The sequence below is a fragment of the Eufriesea mexicana genome, unplaced genomic scaffold (genome assembly GCF_001483705.2).
Source record: "Eufriesea mexicana isolate 0111107269 unplaced genomic scaffold, ASM148370v2 scaffold33, whole genome shotgun sequence".
NCBI classification, from domain to species: domain Eukaryota; kingdom Metazoa; phylum Arthropoda; class Insecta; order Hymenoptera; family Apidae; genus Eufriesea; species Eufriesea mexicana.
This window is the reverse complement of record NW_016908206.1, coordinates 700,893-712,068: the sequence shown is the minus strand read 5'-3', so window position 1 is coordinate 712,068 and position 11,176 is coordinate 700,893. Positions and strand designations below refer to the sequence as shown.

The following is an 11,176-nucleotide window of genomic DNA, read 5'->3' as shown; positions in this document are numbered from 1 at the left end:
AAGTTTCCTTGATGTCATAATATTATATAATGTTTGTAATTACAAAAAATATTTGTTATGCAAATTTACTATGAGAGTCTATATAGTTCAACGCGTGTATAAAGTCTGTTCGCATAATTTTCCGCTAAATTTATCGGTCCTTGATAAATTAATAACTACTTATTAATTATCACTATATATACATTTTAAAATAAAAATATAAATTTTACGTGATTAGTTACTACCACTAAACTTTTTATTTAAGTTTCTTCTAAATAAGGTTATTAAATCCTAAATAAGGTTATTCATCCTATTCATATCTTGAATATTATTAATTATAATGTAAATAACATAATAATATAATACAAATATATTAAAAATGTTGTTACAGCAAGGAATCATTATGCAGCGTGCTATGTTAAAATGGAATGATGTACCTACTCAAGTGGTTACAGAAGGTCGTTGGGTAGAAGAAGGTCTTGCAGAGTTTGGTAGAAAGGATGTAATTATTGTCATTACTGGTAATCCTGGAATAGCAGAATTTTATGGAGGATTTATAAAAATGTTAAAATTAAGATTACCAAGCGAAGTACCTATTTGGGTGATTGGACATGCGGGTCACATACAACCACCAAACAATTTGGCAATTACTATGCCGAGTAATTCAACTTGGAATGAACATTATAGTTTAATGGCACAAATACAACATAAGGTTTTTTTTTTATTCATTACATTTAATTGTTCTGTAAAAAAATCTAAAATAATTACCATAATTTAAATATAGATAGATTTCATTAAAAAATATGTACCTGAAGATGCAAAGCTACATCTTATTGGTCACTCGGTAGGAAGTTGGCTGGTTTTGAACATGTTAAAAGATGATCTCATTGTTAAAAAAGTAACAAAATGTTACCTGTTGTTTCCAACCATAGAAAATATGTACACAACTACTAATGGACAGCTGTTCACCAAAATTGTAAGTTCTGTTACTGATAAAATGTAATATTCTGTAATAGAATGGAATAATAACTATGAAATAATATGCATTTCTTTCAGATGTCACGATTTGCATCTTTTATCATTTTTCTTTCTTGGGTTTTTTCATATCTCCCACATTTTATGCAAATTTTTTTTATCAGTATATATGAACTATTAAATGGAATTCCATTAAAGAACAGTAATGCAATACTTCAACTGTTAAATCCTGACAGTTTGAAAAGAGTAATAAAAATGGCAAAAGAAGAAATGGAAATAATAAAAGAACGAGATGATGATATAATTTCAAAATATGCAAATAAATTATGGTTTTATTATGGCAACTGTGATGGTTGGACACCAATTAAATATTATGAAGATTTAAAATCCAAACATCCTTATATCAATGCAAAACTTTGTAAGCATGGTTATCATCATAGTTTTGTTTTGCAGTATGAGAAAGAAATGGCAAAAATTGTTGGTGATGCAATTAATGAAAACATGTAATTTTAAAGTAAATTTTACTTATCAATTAGTAATTTACTATTGGCTAAGGAAATAATGCTAATAACCATATTAATGACAAGATAATTTAATAATTAACATTGCTTAACAATTTTGTATGTATAGCATTAATAATAAAAGGACTATGTGCAATACTAACGTAGAGACTTGAAAAGTTGTATTTTTTATTTATATTTTTTATATTATCATAAGAAAGAATCGTAAATATAATCCTATATTCTAATAACTAAATCATGATTTCTTTGATGAATTGAAATTGACCGCGAAAAGAGTGATTCATGTTCAACTTTCATCGGCTTTCTTCGGCAATAATCGACTGACGTAAGCGATGAGACTGACATCTTTTGAGTTATACCAACATTTAACGCTATATTTAATAGGCTACAACCTGCAGCATTTTGGTCGATGTTAGAAAGAGTTATTTGAACCTACATTTAGTTATTAGTTGTGTAATTAATTCGTGCTTTAACTTCAGTGTAATATTTTGATATTCAGTTTTCTAAAAATTATATGTTTGTGATTTGAAATTTAAATTGTTTAAAATGTCGCGTGTTACCACATTATTATTGCTTACTTGCTTCAACGCGGGATTATCTTATGGTAAGTTGAAGACTTCAATGTGACGAATTTCATATTTTATAATAATATGATGATGTCAATACAAACTAACCTACTCAAATTAAACACGTGTAACGATGATTAATTCATTACAATCTTTCCATTTTTTTATAATCTGTCTTACGTTTAATACGTAATACCTTTCATAGTTGACTCTCAAAAAATATTTATTCTCAGAGAGAAATTATTATTTATTTTATTCTCAGTTGCCACATCCATAAATTGCTATTAGAACAAATGAACATCTTTCTGTATATCTCTTTTCGTATACCTCTTTCTATATATCGAGTAAATGTAGAGTATTGTCGATGCTATATTAAGTTCTTGTTACTACGAATGCAATTACATTTTATCATTGTAAATCTCCTATAATTTTACAATATAGAATTATATCGCCATCTCATTATAACTTTACTACAAGTAGCTATGTTAATGAACAATTATTATCATTATATTTTTTTATTGTTATTTATTTATGTATATACAGAGACAAAGAAATAGTTAAGAAAATATAGTGAACAGTTATATCGACTGCTCTTAGTTCTCGAACAAAGCAGCTGCATAGCGAATACTCGTGTTGACTCAGAAATATGTATGCGAACGTTATTCGCGTTTGTTTACTGTTATTATCCTTGTTATATCAAAAATCTTTGTTCCAACTGAACAAGCATTTATCTAAAAGTATTAAAAATTTCGAAATTTAATTAATTTGAGAAATCCATTTTATTGAATTCCATCAATTGAATGATATGTGAGTTAAAAATTATATAACTTTTATAACAAAATTAATAAGATTTTTAATCTTAATCTAAATATGCATACGAAATATACGAAAATTTTAACAAATTACTTCATAATTTCAGAATTTATTTTTACATTATTCACGATCGTATACATAATATACGCTCGAGTTATAATTACATACATTTTCTTTAATAAATCACTTATCTGAATGTTATCCCTTTTAAAATAATATAAAACTTTAATTTAGTTGAAGTTTGCTTTGTAATATAAGAACGGAAACTAATATCAAAACAGTTGTTTTATCTATAGTATACATTCTGTAGAATGCAATGGTTAAACTAAAATACACAACCACTGAAATAAAGTCAGTACTTGATTGTAGCGACGAATTTCATATGAACCTATTCAGAAGATAAGACTAACTCCAATTTATCTCGTATAGTTATTGATAGCTATACGTAACTTTGATTGAAGTACACTCTCGCACGGAAGTATTAATATATTCGGCCGTGATATTCGCATGATTTTTTAAATTATAAATCCTAAAAGTATAATATTTTATTATATAATAAATTAATAATAATATAATAAATGAAAATATTGTCATTAACTCATAATTGGTTAATTTTTGTTAAAGGATAAAAGTGAAGTGTGTGTGAATGATTGCAGATATTTTCTGTTCCTCCTTTCTTTCCTTTCTTCACATTTCTTTATTTTCTCTTAAGTCTGATTGTCATATTTGGTAACCAGGCCCGTACGAGGTTTAGCTATTGTCCTTTTCATTTCACTTCCTGTCTAATGCTTCTCCCAAGGCTTTGTCTGGGCCTGATTGACAGCTGCTAACCTCTTCACTTTCTATACTTCATGGCCTTTTCCCGCCATTTCTGCTTTCTCCCGCAGTCTGTTTTTCCTCTTACGAATTTACAGTGCTTCTCTCTCTTTATCTTTTTCCTTTCCCCTTATAGTTGCAAGGGTTTGCATTTGTGACGACCGAAGGACCAAAGGTTACTTGCTTGATCGTTGTTGACTAGATAGTTAGTTGATTTTCTCCATTTGCCGTTTCTTAACATCCAGTTGTAACGTCGATTGTTTACCAACCGGTACTTCTTAATAATCGAGGTGACGCCCAAGTCACTGAAATACCTTTGTGACATATTTCCCTCTCAATGTAATTGATAAAATTTTAATAAAATTAATCTACATAAATAATATTATTCTAAGAGTATGAATGCACATGTGATTATCTCTGACCCAAACTAAAGAGGTCTTAAAGTGACCTAGGTTTATGGTGACCGCAGATGTATCGATCATTCAAGCAACTGTTAAAGACGAACTCACCGTCAATCTACGACCTAAGAGGGGCTATTCGTACATAAACATAGTTCAAGAATTCAGTTGAGAATCAAGATTTTTCGATAAGATTTGGGAAAATAAAAATGTTAAGGATTAAAATTGGAAATTGGATAAAATATTTTTATTACTTATTTATCATTATTAAAAAAAAGAAGCAAATGGAAAGATGTTCTTTTAGCTACTTTCAAAAATGTATTAAAGTGAAATTAATTTTATTTTTAGGAATGGATTGCTCCGAGTCACAAAACACTTTGTTAAAAATATTCCAGTCATGTCCAGGACTTCTTGATTCTTACGACAAATCTTATTGTTGTTACAATATTCAAAATCGTCAGGTGTATTGTTGTGATTCCATGGAGTTTTTTATGAACACATCATGGTAAAAAGATACTATTTTTAATTATATAATCTGTAATTTTACCTGCAAAATAGGTTAATAATAATTGAAAATACATTTTTTCTTCATTATCAAATTCAAGTATAGTTTGTTGTAATTATACAATTTATTATTATAAATTTATTAATTAGGCGCGAATATCTGTTCGTTTTATCATTCCTTTCCTGTCTTGTTCAATTTCAACGTAAAATAATCTTGAAATAATTTATAAATAAATAAGTATGTGTATATAAGGTTTTGTTTTAATTGCTCGTATAAGTTAATAACTTGGACAGGATGTTTAATACGTAACAATGTGTATAGGATATTTCAAAAATTGTTAATATTTAGAAATATGCAATAATTTTTATCGAGAAAAGAATATTCATTCGTTAGTTTTGTATCAATCTTTTTTGAAAATTCCTCATACTTTTTTCTTATCTTCTGATACAACTGTATTTTCGTAATATATTGATTAATATATAATTTATATTAATACAATTAAAATAATATTATCATAACTATATAATAGTATTAGTATAAAAATTTAGGGGCTTCAAAATTATTTTTAATTATTTGCCATATAATGAAATAATCTAATTAATAGACTTGATTCATGTTTTTGATATTCTTTTTCATCCATGTTGCTAAATGCTGTATAATGTTATATATTTTTTCGATAATAATCATTTTGTATTTTTATTCATTTTTGAGAATGTGAAATTTAAGAATTGAAATTATATTTGTAATGTTTATCTTAAATATGAATTATTTGTTGCAGGGTCATCCTTACAGGGATAATTGTATTTTCCATTTTATTTTCACTGATTATGCTTTGCGTATCATGTTTATGCTGTAGTTGCTGCCCATGGTATCGCAGACGTCATCGAGGTACTGTCTACGGAAGTAAGAATTTTTTTGTATCATTTTTACTTTTCGAAAATATTATTTCATGTTAGTCATCAGTTTAATTTTGCTATTCTTTCTCCTTGAGTAGTATAAAAATTGGTCTAAATATTTTCAACTAAATATACGACTAATTCAAAGAATTGTAGATATTATTACTATTATTATAGACCACTTTTTGCACTATTAAAATTCTATTTCATTGAACATCATATTTTTATTTATTTGATTTATTTTATCTTATTTTTTAAATGTACATTAGTTTTTTATTTTTTTATATATTTATCTAATTATCTATCATCTAATTATTAAATTTGTATTAAATACTTATTTGTAGAGACAGACAAAACGAATGTCTTTTGTGTTATTTTTAAATAAATATGAAACATTTTTAATGCCAATTTATTATAAATTACGACGTACCGTTTATGAAAAAGCAATTTATTTATTTGTATGATAAATTTATACAAAAGGCTTAAATTTAATAGCTAATTTCGTCCTGTAATTGTTTTTAGGGCCACCAATGATCTGAATCCATTTTATCACATCTTTCAAACTCCTGACACTGCATATAAGTGTTTCCTAGAACTATATAGTAGGGAACAAGTGTTTTTTTCTTTTTTTTTTTTTTTTTTTTTTTTTTTTTTTTTTTTTTTAATACTTTTATATCGCTTTTTATGTACTCCTAATGTATGTTGTGCATACGATATAATCAAACTTTTTGAAATATACTATATGTAGGCGTCGAACGATGAAAGAAATTTTTAACGGACAATAATGAAAGAGCGCAAACGTTACAACATGATATAATTCATTAAAAGACTATACTAGAAAATCATTGTAATTGGCGCTTTGATAACAAATCATAACGTTTAGTTGTTAAAACACAGGCATTCTTAATGAATTAATTAATTCTTAACTACTTAAACATATAATATATTCACTACTACTATACTGCTAAGTACAGTAACTATATTTAATATTATTTATAACGATTATATTCCAAAAACTTTCACACGTTTGCCTTGACCCCTTTGTGTGCCACAAAAAAGAGGTAGTGCGACTTTCAAGGCATGGAGCACTTAAAAAAGAAAATGAAAATGAAAATTTAAAAAATTCTTAGGTAGACAAAGGGTGATCAACATTCCATGACTAGCTACTTTCCTATACGAAAAATGTGATGCATATGTATATATTTTTTTCTTTATTTTTTCTTTTATATTTTTATAACAAGTATATCTACAATGTAAAGCGGTTAAGGCATTATGCGAATCCATAATTTTAAAATTCGTCTAATGAAGATTAATAATAATGTTTAATATATTTTACATCTATGTACCTTGAAGACTCAAAGATATATACATTGAAATATATTACATGTTGATTATTAAAAGCGTCGTGCGAATATAAAGTTTATGCATATATCTATAAATTGCAAGATCCTATTTTTATCAGGTTATACAGTCAAACAGAATAAAACGGTCTCCATTCTTAGCATACACATGTATATTTTTATATCCGTTTTTGTTTTGATAGATGCATACAGATCTTAATATATGATGTTTAACATGTAGATAAGCACTTTCTATTGTAACATTATGCAATAAATATCTTTGTAATCTTTTAATGTGAACAAACATTTTTTTCCCACTGTCACATAAAAAATAATGGAGTATAATATTTTAAAGTTACAGTGTTATTAAGGTATGTATTGTAAAATATAGGTTTCATAAATCGTCTACTGCCTAGCGATTATGTAAAAATTAAAAAAAAGAAAAAAAAAACAAACAAATATTAACATATTTTTAAATGGTGTTCCATAAAATGTGTTTTAGACAAAACATAATTTTTAAAAATAAATAATATAATTCGATATTTTTTATATTTTTCCTGTCTTTTAAAGTTTTTAAAATTGCATTATTGTTTTAAAATGTATAATTTGTAGAATATTTGTGGAATAAAATATCATTTAATATAAAATAATGTATAATTTTATTATTATGCAATAAATACAATTGCATTTAAATTTTGTTATATAGAGTAACGAGCAGTATAATCGATCAAGGGATGATTTTATACGAAAAAGTAAATGAAAAATATAAAATGAAGATTTTTCTAAATATATTGTTCTTTTAAATAATTTATAAATTATTAAATCGGCTAATATACGACGAAATTTATCAAATACAAATCCCCGAAAATGTGAATAATATGCATTCAAATATTCGTCTACTGTCTCTATAAATAAAGTATATCCTTAAGTTAACTACACTTTATGAGAGTATTTGTTCCAGGAGTACAATTACCTAGCATGGTACATGTGATTCAACCACCCACGTCACAAATCCCCCCGAACGTTGCAAACCCTCCGTATCCCATAAATGCAACAGGTGATTACTATATATGTAAAATATATTCGACAAAATCTTAATCGATATTTCAATAATAATTTGAGAAGATAAGAAGTAATAATTAAATATGATGAAGCGAATAATCTTTTATCTCTATTATATTCATAATTAAATATTAATATTATAAATATGTAAATTTACCTATCATTATTATTATTAATATAATCATGTTCAAATTATTTATTTCAGGAATGTCACAACCACCACTATATTCTGACGTTGTTTATGAGAAACCAGCACCGTATAATCCAAATTATGTTCCTACGATGCAATAGTAATACTGAATATTATTATAAGCTACGTTACAATTATATATTTTCAAAACGGTATTTGTAACCCAATTTTTCGTGTGTAAGGTAAACGATTACGGATACGTGTTCTGCTTTAGACAACACCAAGAGTGTAAGAATCTCATTTCCTTTAATTATTTAATTATTTCCTTTAATAACGAGAAGCCATAAATTACGCTGACACTCGAATGACTAAGATATGTAAATGCAGAAAATATTAACATAAATATCTAGCATATAAATTCTTTTAAACGATTTTACAAGAATGTACTTAAATGGAGGATTTTATAAGTTATGAATATTTTATTCATATTTGTACTTTTTTATCAAAATGGAATTGTTCCCATATCAATTTTGTGAAATGTAAATTCTTTTTATATTTAAAAGACTACTAGTAATTAAATAAATATATCTACAATAGTCAATTTATAATAAATTAATATTGAATTAATATGAACAATATGTTATTAAAGCTCAAATGAATTTAATGCATTACATCTATGTATACCTTTAAACTAATGTAGAACAAAAAAGTTATATTTGGACTTATATTTTTATGAAACTTCTTGATATTTTTTACATATTTTCTACTAACATACGTTATTATTTATCATTCCATTTTACCATTGAATTTTAATTAAAAAACTTGTTTTTATATTACTCGCCATGTTATTATAAATACCTAGATATTAAAGATGTTGAAATGTATTATTATATTTAATGAATGATAGATACTATTGCCATAATGTATAATGTATAATTAAGAGAATAAAAAAATTTAATTATTCCTTGTGTTTGAACTCACTTATTTTATATGTGAAATAAGTTTAAATAATATAACGTTTTTGTATATTATTATACATGATACATATATTCTTAAAAATTATACATATATGCTATATATATTTCATGTTAACTATTTATAATTACTGGAAAAAGTAAAAAATTACATATTATATTGGAAAATTAGAAAAATACCACATGACTTATGGGAAAATATATATTTCTGAATATCTATATTACAATATGTATATATATAAACAAGTTACTAGTAATGTTTCACAGTTTTTTCTACGAATTTTTTTGTGTAATTTTAACACAAAGAAGTGGTAAATGTCCATTCCTAAATTCTTAGAAATTACATTTTATGACTAACTAATACCTAATTCAAAAAGACTTGTACACTTCACTTAATTAACTAAATGTATTTGGTTTTGCATATGAAAGAATAGTAATAAATATCTTTATATATGTAAAAACTGTGAAACAGTGAATCTATCGTTGTTCATACTCAGATATAAGTTTTTTTTATCAGTTAACCACATCAACATATTAAACTTACATCCGTTATAAATACCTATAAATAATTTTGATTATTGTTTTTTGAGTGTCTACAGTAAGCTATTTTTTTGGATGTTAGTAGTTAGAAATTCTAATACATAGAATCAATAATTTCTCGAGACAAAAATGAAATTTAACAAATATAAGTTAGATTAAAAAATTAATAAATTTAGAATATATTATTTACATGTAGTATAAATATTTCTTATGTATTCTGTATAAATAAAATATTAGGTAATATTTCTGTATCTTAATTTACTCCTACTTTCTTAACAAAATATACTAATGTAGTTTTTACAATCAAACATTTGTCTTAAAATTAAATATTAAAAATTGTAATTTCGAAACATTTTTATACAACTTAAATGCATTAGTTTCCTTCTTTACAATTTATTTTACGATTATTACTGTTCTTTTTAAACAAATTGGTAATTTTTTCTTATTATTAGTAACTAACAAAATTATATAATTTATAATTTTTTTGTAATGTAAATATCGAAAGTTAAATATATTGTAAATTAAGAAGTTTATACTATATATGATTAATATACAATTCATAAAATAATAATTATTTTCCCAACTATCCTTCAACACTTTACATTTTAATAATAGAGAATCAATAATATCTATAATCAATATCAATCATTCTATTATTGACATTAGGTTCACATGATTATTTGTATTATTAATTTAATGATATAAAATTCGATTTTCTAAGTATGTGAAAAGAATTTGGATTGATGACAGGACGGTCATGTTATTTCATCAACTACCAATCAAATGAAATTATATTTTATCAGTATCAGATTTTAGTTTTCTTAATACATACCGACACAATGCAAATTATTTCCTCACAATACAGTCACAATTCAGTCTGTGTGATGTTGCAATATACAAAATATTAGAATCTATTGTTTCCACTTTTTTCATATTTAAATCTACAATCTACTAACATCAATTGCATTCATATAAATGTTCATTATTTCTGTATATTGTCTACGAAGAAAGGAAGAAATAGTATCAGTCATATTTTGTAATATCTCCAAACTGTATTCTCATTAAGTATTACTAGAACGTCCCTAAAAATATTTCAGTAATTCTCTTTTCTATGACATTAATAACATATTTACAGATATAGAAATGCTTATAAAATGAGAAATATTAATCCTGCAACATCTTTCCTTACACGTTAAAATTTTTGAAGATATTGTATACATAAATATCATACAATAATCAATCAATCATAATGAAAGTTATTTGATTTTTTATGTAGTGTATGTATAATTTACTGCCTAAATTTTGGGGTTTAATGCTTGTTATATTTCTTACATTATTTTATGAAAATTGTTAGTACCAAAAAGTGAATCTAACAAATTTTTTTCTCACGTGGCCTTGTTTAACCATATTCCATAAAAAGCTGAAAATTTCTGGAAAAACTTTATACCTATTTATCAATGCTAGAATATATAACATAAGATACATCTAAATCTTGAGGAGACATTGCTTTAGGAAATTACACATGTAGATTGCGAAGTAGTATTTTCCATATTATTAAGATTACCATAATTACCTCGGAAAGTTACATCTTCAATGTTTAAAGATAATTCATGTGATCGTTCTTCATCTAGAGGAGAAGTTGCTGAAGTATGGCTAATAGA

At 25.2% G+C, this 11,176-nt stretch overlaps 3 protein-coding genes across 5 annotated transcripts in view; 2 read left to right on the top strand and 1 right to left on the bottom strand.

Annotated features, from left to right (window-relative positions):
• The first annotated feature begins 228 nt into the window (after window positions 1-228).
• On the top strand, window positions 229-1,461 carry sturkopf (lipid droplet associated hydrolase sturkopf). 2 transcript variants are annotated; one of them, XM_017907668.1, is made up of 4 exons: window positions 229-279; window positions 371-691; window positions 764-955; window positions 1,036-1,461. In XM_017907668.1, the coding sequence occupies exons 2-4, from the start codon at window positions 383-385 to the stop codon at window positions 1,459-1,461; spliced, it is 927 nt and encodes a 308-aa protein (XP_017763157.1). In that variant the 5' UTR covers window positions 229-279; window positions 371-382. The 2 variants fall into 2 exon arrangements, with proteins under 2 accessions (XP_017763157.1, XP_017763167.1); XM_017907678.1 differs by having other exon boundaries at window positions 250-259.
• Window positions 1,462-1,885: 424 nt separating this feature from the next.
• Window positions 1,886-8,358, top strand: LOC108552935 (protein shisa-5). 2 transcript variants are annotated; one of them, XM_017907646.1, is made up of 5 exons: window positions 1,886-2,079; window positions 4,417-4,573; window positions 5,352-5,461; window positions 7,771-7,866; window positions 8,077-8,358. In XM_017907646.1, the coding sequence occupies exons 1-5, from the start codon at window positions 2,022-2,024 to the stop codon at window positions 8,160-8,162; spliced, it is 507 nt and encodes a 168-aa protein (XP_017763135.1). In that variant the 5' UTR covers window positions 1,886-2,021; the 3' UTR covers window positions 8,163-8,358. The 2 variants fall into 2 exon arrangements, with proteins under 2 accessions (XP_017763135.1, XP_017763127.1); XM_017907638.1 differs by having other exon boundaries at window positions 5,352-5,476.
• A 2,665-nt stretch (window positions 8,359-11,023) lies between these two features.
• The window catches only part of Rich (guanine nucleotide exchange factor subunit Rich), a 6,199-nt gene continuing 6,046 nt past the window's right edge, over window positions 11,024-11,176 (bottom strand). Inside the window, exon 17 of the mRNA XM_017907601.1 lies at window positions 11,024-11,176. This exon is cut by the window's right edge and continues 1 nt beyond it. Coding sequence (XP_017763090.1) covers window positions 11,024-11,176 — 153 coding nt within the window.